Consider the following 13,455-nt stretch of genomic DNA (forward strand, 5'->3'; position numbering starts at 1 on the left):
ACATTAATGTAGACAAATAAATAAAATTATTTCCAAAAAAAAATGTTGTTAATTTCTGAACACACCTCGTATATTTAAATTAATTTATATTTAATAGATCAACCCTAAGCAGATAACAATTGAAATAGAATGACTTACCTTATTTCATTACACAAACGGAAGCACTTTCACAAACTTGATTCACATCATCAGTTGCATACATTTATACATTTACATACATATATATATAAGTATTAGCCATCATAGTATTATATATAAGTAAGTATTCTGAACAAATAAATAAAATGATAACAACATGAAATAAGGAGAATAGTATAATAGTATATTAAAAAAAAAAAACTAAAATATATTCTGCAGTTCTGAACTACAATAATATTTATACATTTCAACAAAATAACAAATTTAATCCTAAACCATAAATTAACACTTTATGAATTACATATATAAAAATAATACAACAATTTATGAGTGCACATTATACATAACAATTGTTACCTTGTAACATAAAGTACTGATATATTTTATCAGTGAATATACTAAAATTATTAAATTGTCTCACTTGTAAAACAAAGCTCTTACTACAATATTACATTGTTATCAGCCTGAAATGTTTTAACCAATGGTGTGAAAGAATGTTGAGAAGAAATTTGGCCAACATTATGAAAAGTTTGATGTTGTACTAATTTCCTAAATGCACCATTTTCTTCAGTCATCAATTTATCATATGTACCCAATTCAATCACTTTTCCATCTTTTAATACAGCTATTTGATCTGAAACAAAATATGCAAACGCACACTTATTATAAAGATATGCTAATTATGTGTTTGTGTAATTAAATATCTTAATTTAATATCTTAAGTATTAAGAGTAATATTGTATACAAACAAAAGCAACTTAAATAAAAATAAATCTGAAATTTTGATTTAAAAAATAAGGCAGATTAGATTAACCTATTTTTTTTTTACTTGGGTCTGATTCTATTAAACTTAAAAAAAAAAATAATTCACACTTATAAAGAAAAAAATAATTTTTATAGTATAAACAAATATTATACGTCACTATAAATTTGTAAATCGGACCAGAGTAGTCATGTTAAATGGTGTTATGGCAGACTTTACAAACTTCCTTACAACATGGCTGGGGTTGGACTCTGAACTTCTTTACTTCATGACTGAGTCAACTGACTAGACAAAGGCTCAAAAAAAAAAATGGAATACTAGTAAAAAATATTACTGTAAAACTTGTGTATTTTTAACAAAAATTACTGATATAAAAATTCTTTATTACTGTGTATAAAGAAGGAAAGAAGTAAGTTTACTGAATTTCTACAAAAAATTCCCATTTTGGATAAGCAATATGCTGACCAATAAAGATGAAAGCATAAAAAGCAGGAAATGAATTTCATAACTTTCCTGGCTCCTCTGGTCAAGTTATGCTCCCATTTTTGATAAAGCTTTTTATGATTTTTTTTTTTTTAATTTAAGAGCTTCCCATCGAGAGTAATAATAAGTTATTTTACTGATTTTATTGTTTAACAAAATATGATTTGAAAATGTGAAAAAGGTTTTTTTCATTTGGATTTCTCATACTCACGGAGAAGAAGCATTTGGGAAAAATTTATCTTGAAGAAAATAATCTCTAAGTGATGATAATAAATTTAAAAAAATAACGTTTTAAAATTGTTTCAAAAATACAACCGCCCATAATTCTAAATAAACATTGTTTTAATTTTCTATGAAGGGGCAAAAATTTTTGGCTAATTCTTTGATTAGCAAAAGGTTACGATTTATATATTTTAAATGCAATGGGTATCTTGCAATATGGATTTAAATTTAAAATAATTTTTAATAAAATATAATTTTTGCTAACACAAGCAACTTGTAAGGGACGGACAAAAACATTTTATAACAGATTGAAAAGGTTTATGATATAGAAAGTACAGATGCAAAAATTCTCACTAACTCCTTTTCTGAAGCAAGATAACTAAAAAAAGAAAAATATATATTCTTTTTTTTTGGGAAGGGGTCAATTTTAAATAAATATTTTTGGTAATTTTTGATTTTAATAAAAAATCTTCAAATTTTGTAAGAAAAATCTTTTGCTAAGATGCCACGGCAACAATGTGAAATTTTATTTTGGCCAAAACACCTGTACCCATTTTTCCAAATTTTACAAAAATTTAATCTTTCTTTCCTGCTGAAGGTAATACCTATCTAAGTTTGAAGAAAATTGGGTCCAGAGTTATAAGACAAAATACAAGTCAAGATAGATACGCATGTAACATATGCACAATCACCCATCTGACAAAAATAGATTTTTTTTAAATTTGGGGGCATTGGAATAAAATTTTTCTTCACTGATTATTTACAATCTATTTTTTCATTACTTTTTTTTAATGTCTCCTAAGGCACAAAACAAAAAAAAAGCCTAATCAATATGTACTTTCCCATTATAGCTACAGCAACATATATTGCTATAGCAGGGTAAGTAAAATTTAATTCTAATTGATGATTTAGAAACCCTCATCATTTGGTCTTCTGGTTGATGCATCTGATAATGACCTAAATATCTATATGAAAGTAAAAATATATGTTAAGATTCTTATCTAAACAAAAAACATTTTTTCTTCATCATACTGTAGAATTAGAAAAAGATTACGGTTAGCAATTTTATTCTGATTTATTTTGGGCCTTATCAACATAAAATTGCTATATTCAAAAATTGCAAACTTATTGAAGTAAATAATTAATTATTCTAATAAATAAACTTTTAGAACCTAAAAATGAATGGATCTTAATGAACTGGTACTTAAAATATAATTTTTTTTAAATTAATTTTCAAGATTGAAAATTAACTGTACCTGGTATTAATATAAGATAATTTTTTTTTTTTAAAAAGGAGATCCTCCCATCATACCCGAATTAAGAATATTAGCAACTTTTTAAATGTTTTATGATTTCTGAAAGTTCATCCATTTTTCAAGTTACGGCTGTAATTAAAGACGTTATATAAGATTGCTGTCCAACAAGGGGTTCAGTCGAATGGGAACCACAATTATTTTACTGAGTTTTGATTTTTTTAGAAATTCCTAAATCAAGAATAAATAATTTGATTATAAAAAATTTCACTTGATTGATCGTCAGTACCACCAGGACCCAAAATTTTTTACTACAAATTTTTATTTTTATTTTCAATTATTCCTTTAATGCTGCATAATTTTTAAGGAAAAAATATCATTTGATCAAGAGGTCACTTCAGAGCAAAATTTTTTTATTGAACAATTTGATATTTTTTTTGCAAATTTATTCTGAACATTGAATAATATTAATTAATTAATTAATATTTAAAAATTCTAAGATGTATCTGAAATAAAAATCTGTCAAGGACAAAGGAAGAGCTGTGTAACTCTTGGCCAGCTTTTTTCATTTCTTAATATAAGAAGAAAATGAATATGTAGTTACAATCAAGAATATGTCTGTAGTTACCAAAGGTAGAATAAATAAATAAGCAAAATGTAATGAATGAAGATATTATGAAAGAACAAAAAGTTCGTTCACTGTAAATAAATTATGGCAACCACAATCCAATTAGATGCAAAATATATTCTTTACAGGGTACATTTTAGAATGAAGTTGTTATTCACTCCTACAGTGAATGTTTAAGAAGTAGGAATGACATTATTTCAAAAGATGAAAATGAATAATGAAAATAGTTGAAAAAATATCAATAATAATGATTATTATTAACTAACCGGCATTTTTAATAGTAGAGAGCCTGTGTGCTATGGTTAAAACGGTTCTACCTTTCATTATCCTATCAAGCGCTTCCTGAACTAAATGTTCACTTTCAGCATCTAGTGCACTGCAAGAAAGCCAAATACACACAAAATTAAAATGATGTAAATTTATTAAAAAAAAAATTATACTATATTATTATAATGTAAGGTATCACTTAAAATGGTAAATTATACTTCCTTATAATCTGGGCTAGCTCAGGGAATAAAATCTTAGAAATGAAGATAAAAAAATATCATGTCTAATGATATTAGACCTAGATATCAACAAAGTTACAAAATGTTGGGTGCAGTTTCATCGCATGTTGTTGGCATTTATCATGATTAATGATTATATCAATAGTTTAATTAAAAACTGCCTCTGAAAATTTATTACAATTATTTTATTTATTGCACAGGGCTCCATCCCCTGGAACCCCCAGGACCCAGGGTTCCCAGGCCTCCAGAGGTTGCAGGGCCGAACCCAGGGGCACAGATCTTACTTTGCTTGCAATTTTTGTTTGGCCAGGCAGCTCCACTCCCTGGATTCCTGCATTGTTCATTACCCTCATGGTTATGAGAATAATACTGATGAATAACAATAAGGTATTCAGGCTTTATAGAAACCTGAAAAAGAAACAAGATTCCAAAGACAGAACAGTATTAACTATGGTAATTAAAGTACACAGTCATCTGACACGGAAAACTCTGCAATATATTTCAGTTGCCATGGTGACACAAATATAATGAATTCCATGAATTTTTTTTTCTCTAATTACCTTTAATTCACAACTTCACCCCCAAGGAGGCTAGGGCCTTGATCTATGGCTTAAAATCTTCCCCGGGATAACATAAATGTACCCTGCAAACTGGAAAAGGATCAATCGATCAGTTCTCTTGTGATGTTGATACAAAGAAACAGACAAACTTTTGTATTTGTATGAGGTTTGATAAAATACACAGAATTTTAGTTTTTCTCAAAAAATTGTTATTTATTCATCAATACTGATTTTGTCACCTTCGAAGTCCTTTTCAGGTATAACACATTTGTGCCACAGCTCTTTCCAATCTTCAAAACACCTCTGTGGAACACAATTTCCTATTTGGTGTTTAGCTCCTTAAGTGATTCTGTCTACATCTCTTCAATATTGGCAAAATGTTGTCTTTCACAGTTCTTTTCAACTTGGGGAATAGGAAGATATAACAGAGGGTCATGTCCGGTGAATATGGAGGCTGAGGCATCATAACGGTGTTGTTTTTGGTAAAAAAATTCATGAACGAGCTGTTAAGTGTTAGCAGGTGCATATCATATTGCATTTGCCATGAATTGTTTTACCACAGATCCGGGCGTTTTCTTCAGATTGCTTCACGTAAATTGTGTAGAACTTCCTTGTAGGTGATTTGGCCATTGTCCTTAGTCATTTTCTTCACTTTTTGACATCATCAGTTACTGATGTGCAGGAATGTCCAGTGCGTATCATCTTCAACGTTTATACAACTTGTAAATGCCTGTTTTATTCATAGAAGAATTGCCAAAAGCAACATTTAACATTTTCAGTGCAGTACTGCACTTTATTCCATTCTTAATGCAAAATTTAATGTGAATTTTTTTGTTCCAATTTTTCCACAAATTAAAAATCACTTATCATACCGAAACACCAAAAACTAAGCCAAAAATGACGCCAAAAATAAACTAAGCATCCAATATAACTTCTAATGTAAACATAAATTAGGAACAAGTGTACCAACAAAGCAAAAAAAAAAAATTGTGACAATTGGACTAACACAGCCTGGGAAATTAAAAAATTCCATGTATTTTTTTTATCAAAACTCTTACGCAAGATAAAAAAAATAATAAATTCTGCATATAAGGTTTAGTTATATTTTCCCATTATTATTAATTTGAATTTTACAACAAACCAAGTTAATTATAATTTCTCATTCTGAAATAACCAAATCAAGAAAGATTGAAGGATTTGTAACCCCATATCAGTTAAATTAGTTAATGAATTAACTAAATTTTAAATATAAAGTAAAAGCTACACCGTATAAATAAAGCTTAAACAAATAAGTCTTTTACAATTATTCATTTATATTTATTTTAGTTCATAGAAATTGCTGATTTAGCACCTAAACATTTGAGCACTAAATGAATAGATGCTGAAAAATATATTTAACATACAGGAAATTATAAATAAGTTAGCACTTTATACAGGAAAAAAAAGTATTACAAAAAATGTGTAACATTATTATTATTGTTGTTTTGTAATTTAATTTACAAACAAGAAAACAAATATTTTGTAGAATATCAGAGTAAAAAAGGCAAATTATACAGTCAGCATGAGAATATGTCATCTACAGAGTAATTTAAGTGCATCTTACTATATTACAAACTTATTTAAAAATAAATTTTCTTCATAATTCACAAATTCACAGAAGTTTGTGAACAAATCATACATTTATTTGATTTAAATTTTACCTTTTTATGACCTAGGATCAAAACTACAGTAAGGTTATATTTTTTCATTCTTTCTAATTGTTAACAGAGTACACCATGTTAATAAAAAAAATCTTCATAATTACCAATAAATTATTGTAATAATTAAAATCTTTGTTATTTACCTAGTGGCTTCATCAAGTAATAAAATTCTTGGATTCTGAAAAGAAAATAACAAAGGATTACTAAGCTGTAAAAAATAAAATAAATCACATAATTATAAAAAGTATAAGAATGTATTAAAGAAATAAGAATTTAGATAAAAATTTAAGAACATATAGAACACTGGATTTCTGACAATTTGAAAGCTTTATATTTAAAAATAAATTCTTCTTATCATGATTTAATAATAATCCAAACAAAATAAACTTAAGTAATTGCTTTTTTTATGTTTTTATACTGAAAAACAGTTTTAGTAATCAATAATTTAAAATTATACGCAGTAGCATGCAAATTAATCTGAACGTAGATGTTATTTAATAAAAAATAACCACCTTATTTAGATAAAAAATCATACCTGTACATTTTGCGAATAATTAGTAATTAATATGTTCTTTATTCTTAATCACTACACGTATACAATTTGGCTCAAATCAAGTGTACTGTACATTTTTTCTATTTCTTCAAAATGAAAGCATTCTGATATGATTGCTTCAATAAGGTCAATTTTTGTGGTGTAATTCATTTTTGAGTCATTTTTTTACTATTACCTAAAGAGTTTTAATTGGATTTAAGTATGGGGAGTTGCCTCGCCAAAGTTGGACTTTAATTAGTTTTGTTTTTTAAAAGTTTTTCTCCTTTTTTTAGCAGTATGGCATATATTTTGGATATATTTTATATTTACATTTGGAACTATATATTATATACTAATAATATAGTAGTATATATAATATACCATACATTTTATATCTGGAATATGTATCTTTTGGAACAGTCCACTGCCTTAAGGAATTTTGTTTTGAAGTTGTGTCACAACCTTTTTTCCTTCAGAATCTTGATATATTCATCACTTTTCAATATACCATCTACTGGAAGTTATGAACAAGAACCTTCAAATGTGAAACACCTCTAAACATTTCTTTCTGAGAAAGTTTAACTCATCTGTTGGATATGAGCTGGTGATGTATTTTCATCTGATGCTTTTCCAACACATGAACCCCCCTTCGACCCTAAATATAAAAATGTAACCGTCAGAAAACAAAATATTTTTCAAGTCTTCTTTGATCCAGTTAGCATGTGCTTTGGCACAGAGTTTTTATTACACATTGCTGGTGTTAAAAGCTGCTTTTGATGTGGTTGATGAGCTTTCCATCCAGCTACAAGAAGTCTGCATCTAATAGTTGTCACGTGTAAATTTGTTCCACTGGCTGCTCTATAATTCTCTAAGTCCACAGCAGATAATTTTGGAACAAGTTTACTTTTTCTCAGTAATAGCCAATACTGTGTTAGAGTAATTTTTTTTCTTTTATAGCCATATTTGACTTTCCTTTTCTTTAAATTGTTTTAAAATAGCATTCACTATTCCAACACTAATAAAAAATGAAATAAATTTTCACAAAACACAATTTAAAATGTATAACTGCTAAATAACCAAAGAAAAATAACCTCACATTACACAGACGACTTAAAGAATAGGTGTCATCAAGCAGTGTAGCTGCAGTATAAAAATAATTAAAAAATTCTCTGTCTGGATTAATTTGAATGCTACTGTGTATATATATATATATATATATATATATATATATGTAAAATTTTTCCCATCTACTTGTCCCTCCAATATCAAAGCGACTATTCCAGGATGCCTTAATATGTGGTCTATAAGTCTGTCTCTTCTTTTAACTATATTTTTCCAAATGCTTCTTTCTTAATCAATTTTCCGCAAAACCTCTTCATTTGTCACTTTATCCACCCATCTGAATTTTAACATTTTACTACAGCATCACATTTCAAAAGTATCTAATCTTTTCTTCTCAGGTACTCTGATCGTCCAAGTTTCACTTCCATATAAAGCAACGCTCCAAACATATACTTTCAAAAATGTTTTCCTGGAATTTAAATTAATTTTTGATGTAGGCAAATTACATTTCTGACTGAAAGCTTGTTTTACCTGTGCTATTTGGCATTTTGTATTGCTCCTGCTTCGTCCATCTTTAGTAATTCTACTTCCCAAACAACAAAATTCTTCTACCTCCATAATCTTTTCTCTTCCTATTTTTATATTAAGTGGTCCATATGCATTATTTGTACTACATTTCATTAATTTAATAAAAAACCTGGTTTATTTAATAGAATTTAAATATAATTTTACAGTACTGAGGAATAATATGAATCTTAAAAAGAATAATTTCAGTAAAATATACATATATATATAAAATAAAATATTAATATTATATTATTAACCTAATAATATAATCTAATACTAAATGCACACATCATCTAAGTAAAAATTCAAGTGAACATTTATTAAATTTAATTAATATTCATCAGACTATATTTATGAGTATTTCGATTGGTCATGAAAAAAATAAGTATAGAATAGAAAATTTATTACCTGTTATATATTTGTACTAAATTATTTTAGTCTGACATAGTCAACATTACTTTCAAAGCACTTCTGGTATCTAAGAACAAACTTTTAACAACCTGTCCATAGAAATCTACTGCCTCAGATCTAAGCCAGTTCAACAATGATGTTTTAAATTTGTTACTGCGCATAAACTGTTGAAAACCAAGCCAGACACTTCTTAGTGAAAAAAGAAATGGTAGTCACTGGGTGCAAGGTCCAGCTCTAAGGAGGGTAATTAAAAAGTTCTTACTGTATTGATGAATCTTCTCCACTGATGAACAGTATATGAGGAGAATAATTTCATGCAAGAACACTAATTGTAAATCATCGATTTTCTCAAACCTTTGCTTTCACTTGGTCAAAAAGATCATCTTTATGAACACTAGGTTTTTCATTTCTCTCTTTTTGCTACACTAAACTCATGAACACTGCCTTATTTTTCCTTTACTCACTGCTGTAGGCTCATAAATTTCAACAATTCATAATGAATTTCAGAAGAATTATAACCTTTGGCAGTACGACATCATATCCAGATTTCATAATTGGCTGGATTATTTATTGTCACAACTACTGTTAACCCTATCCAATGATAAGGCAAAAAACAATGTATTATAGTTAAGATGGTTGAATACCTTAAGATGGTTGAATAGAACAGTTTACTAAGTAACAGAATTTACTAAGTTTGATTGTACCCAACAACTTTTTATCAGCTATTAATTCTTACGTTTGAAACACAATTCATAAATTATATTAAATTATTCACTGAAATATTCTCTCAACACTTCTATAATCAGCCCCAGAACCTTCTAAGTTAAAGGAAAACAGTACACATGATTTCCATGTGAAATTATTAACCAGCCATATTGACAATATCTACATAAAGCAGAGAAATATAAAGTAAGCATTAACGTTAGAAAAAGAGCTTAGTGGGATGATGACTTGCCCATCTATTTAATTCCCTTTTTTGGGTGAGGGAAATATATCAAAATTCTGAAAAAATTACATTTCATACATAACTCACAAGGATCAAAAAGAATGTTTAAGTTCTATACATAACAAATGTAACTAAAAAAATGTAATAACATAGGAGCTAATATAATGTAATAACATGTGCCAATATTTAAAAGATAATTATCTAATCTTGAAGATTACATAATAAATTTGGTAAAATATCAGTTTAAATATTCAGAAATCTAATACTTTCTTTAGATTTCAGAATAAAAAGGAAATTCTAATAACAAATACACCATTTCATTAAACTTCTTTACACAAAATAGACGATATATATAGGGCAATAGAACAACATTATGTTTCTTTTACATATACAACTTTTATAGATTTGTAAAAGGCTCTGAAAATCAGAAACTGTCAAGACATTTTTATTAATATAATTTGAAAAATAAAATTTAATTACTGAGAAAAACAAATTAAACAAAGTAGAACAATTAAAAGCAAATTACCTTTACGAGTGCTCTAGCTATCGCAACTCTTTGTTTCTGCCCACCAGATAACATAATACCACGTTCACCTACTCTGGTGTTAAAACCTTCTGGAAAATCTTTTGTGATAAAATCAAAAGCATTGGCCTCAATGGCAGCCATTTCAATACTTTCCATTTTAACACTACTAGGATCAGAAGCACCATAGGCTATATTATCACGTATAGTACCAGAAAATAAAACTGGTTCCTAAAAACAAGAAAACGTCTGTTAACATAAAGAAACAATTTAAACACATAAAATATGAAAAAGGGAAAGATATGAAGGCTGAATACCAGATTTCTAAAAGATTACATTCTAATTTTCTACAAGTAAGGGAAATAAAAGTAGTTTATTTTATAAGGACACTAATATCAAATGCAACATTAAGGATACTCATAAGGATGCAAATATCAAAACTCTGATTTAAAGAAAAAATTTTTATTTTGTCTGAGAACTTTATATATTGCTTGTACTGGTGTTCATACCATGATATTTGTCAAGTATGATCCTTTCAATGACATGCTGCAAAATTTCAGATGTGAGGGTTTAGTTATTTGTTTGTGGCGATCGAGTAAAGCAAACAAGTTTTAAAATCTTTAGAAAAATTTAAGTTTGAAATTTTATAATGTACTTTGTTTTAAAAGGTTTAACCCCAATGGAAATACAAAAAAGAGATAGATTCTACTTTAAAGGATTCTTTCCATTAGTTTTCGATGGTAAAAAAGTGGGCTGTTGTATTTAAACACGATCACATCCATTCAAGACATTGAATGCTTAAAACACTCAAAAACTATTATCACCATAGAAATCATTACTAAAACGCTGTACTAAATGATTGCCAACTCAAGGTACATGCACTTGCTGACATTACAACTACTTTGACAGACTGTATCTACTACATTTTACATCGTTTTTTGGGTATAAAAAAGCTTTTTGATTGATGGGTGATAGTTTATTAACAGATGATCCAAAAATACATTAAACTGAACATTTCTCGAGGATTTTTATTTATTTAAAGGTAATTCCTCTGAGTTTCTTTGACATTTTATACAGATGAAATGTGCAGAGATGAAACATGGATTCAAATTACACATCAAAGACTGAAAAGCAGTCTAAACAGTGGATGGGAGTTTGTGAAAATGTACCAAAGAAAGCAAAAATGGTCCAATCAGCTGGAAAAGTCATGGCTGTGGTTTTTTAGGATTGTAAGAGTGATACTCATAGACTACCAGGCAAAAGACAAGACCATCAGTGAGGAGTATTATGGCTTCACTACTGGATTTACTGAAGGAGTGCTATTCAGGCTAAACGTCCACAATTGGTAAAAAAGAAAGTGCTCTTTCACCACACTGATGTGCCTGCACACGTCTTGAGTTGTTGTTGCAAAACTCCTAGACCTATGCTTTGAAGTACTTCCATATGCACCAAATTCACTAGATTTGGCTCCTTACTTCCTCTTCCCAAACCTGAAAAAATGAATTGCTGGATGAAGATTCACTTCAAATAATGAGATCAAAGATGAGAAACCACTTATTTTGCAGAGTTGTACAAATCAAATTATACTGAGAGTATTACAAAGTTGGAAAGTTGTTGGTCTAAATACATCAAAATCCAAGGTAACTACAATGAAAAATAAAAATTTTTTGAAAAATTTTGTGTTTTCTTTAGGTCGAGAACCTAAACTTTGTGTATTTTAGGTCTTCCTTTTGTGTAGTTTAGGTTGAGAAATTTCCAAATAACTCTTGTAAGTAGGAAAACAGGAATTTTAAATAAACTAATATCCAAATGATGTTTTTTTATGAAATATAAATGAAAATGAAATTTATGTTTTTTTCATGAAATATAAAAACAGATTTTCTCCTGTTTAACACTTACAGTAGCAATCTAATTCAACAAATAAAAATTTAACAAAAAGACAAATATTTTAAATGATCAAAATATATTTTTATTTATTTATTTATTTTACTAATTACATCCTAATATCACCCAATTATTAATGACTATCACAGAGTTATTATTGGAAGATGAATTTTGTAGAAAATGAAAAACGCCAAGCTAATAGTGAAAAAATAAATGATAAAATATGGTATTTTAGAAAAATATTATAGCAGATTAGTTATACCTGACTAACAGTTCCTATAAATGACCGAAGCCAGACTGGATCATATGTTGAAACTGGCAGACCATCTACTAAAACAACACCGGCTTGTGGATCATATAACCTAAGACAAGAAAAAATCAAAATGAATAAATTAAAAAATTCTAGAAGTCAACTATATTCAATAAAAGACTTACATTTCTAAACAATCACTTTATATCAGTATAGAATTGGTTACTGTGTTCTTTTTGAATAATGGATACTAAACAATTGCATCAAGGTTTTTCCACAAAATTGATAGCTGTAACCAGCTATGCTAGTCCTGTTGACGGTGTCCTAACAACTTCTAACAAGCCTGACAAACATTGTTCCTACAAAAAAAAATTGTATTTGACCAAATCAAATGAAAATAATTTATTAAATAAAAACAATATCAAATTCTGATAATTTCTTACAAATGTGATTATATGTAAGTGTTCAATTGATAACTTTTTTTGTATTAATGCTGGCGATCTACTGCTGTAGTTAGTTAGTTCTTAGATGGTGCCACTGAAATGCTATTTTGAAATAAGAAAATATGTAAATAAAATTATAAATGTAATCTAACCAAACTTAACCTATGCTCGCTTTACTCGCTAATCTTGATTAGGGAGCAAAGACAAGTACCTTAAATAGTGAATTTAGGTTAAGTCTGGTTAGATTATATTTATAGTTTTATTTATTTTCTTATTTCAATATAACATTTCAGTGGTGCAATCTAAGAACTAACTAACTACAGCGGTAGATCGCCTACTACATTAATACCTTTTTATTTTATTAATACTTTACGTTTAATATTAATATAAATGAATTACATGAATAAGGTGTCAATAAGCTATCATCAATTCCTTGTTTATATCCTACAGGTTACATCACGCAGAGTCCAATTTTAAAAATAAAACATTTTAATAAATTGTAAAAAAGTATATTATTCATATATACTTACATATGTCTGTAGTAATAAATAATAGATCAGTATATTTCATAACTAACTGGATCA

At 28.0% G+C, this 13,455-nt stretch overlaps 1 protein-coding gene across 3 annotated transcripts in view; it reads right to left on the bottom strand.

The window, feature by feature from the left end:
- Window positions 1–327: 327 nt before the first annotated feature.
- LOC142331182 (ATP-binding cassette sub-family B member 10, mitochondrial) overlaps window positions 328–13,455 on the bottom strand; it is a 60,547-nt gene continuing 47,419 nt past the window's right edge. For all 3 annotated transcript variants that reach the window (XM_075376908.1, XM_075376910.1, XM_075376909.1), the window contains exons 9-13: window positions 12,441–12,540; window positions 10,298–10,525; window positions 6,397–6,431; window positions 3,754–3,863; window positions 328–772 (exon numbers count right to left, since the gene is read on the bottom strand). In XM_075376908.1, coding sequence (XP_075233023.1) covers window positions 579–772; window positions 3,754–3,863; window positions 6,397–6,431; window positions 10,298–10,525; window positions 12,441–12,540 — 667 coding nt within the window. In that variant the 3' untranslated portion in view covers window positions 328–578. The remainder of the gene's footprint in view (window positions 773–3,753; window positions 3,864–6,396; window positions 6,432–10,297; window positions 10,526–12,440; window positions 12,541–13,455) is intronic.

Source organism: Lycorma delicatula, chromosome 10 (assembly GCF_047948215.1).
Source record: "Lycorma delicatula isolate Av1 chromosome 10, ASM4794821v1, whole genome shotgun sequence".
NCBI classification, from domain to species: domain Eukaryota; kingdom Metazoa; phylum Arthropoda; class Insecta; order Hemiptera; family Fulgoridae; genus Lycorma; species Lycorma delicatula.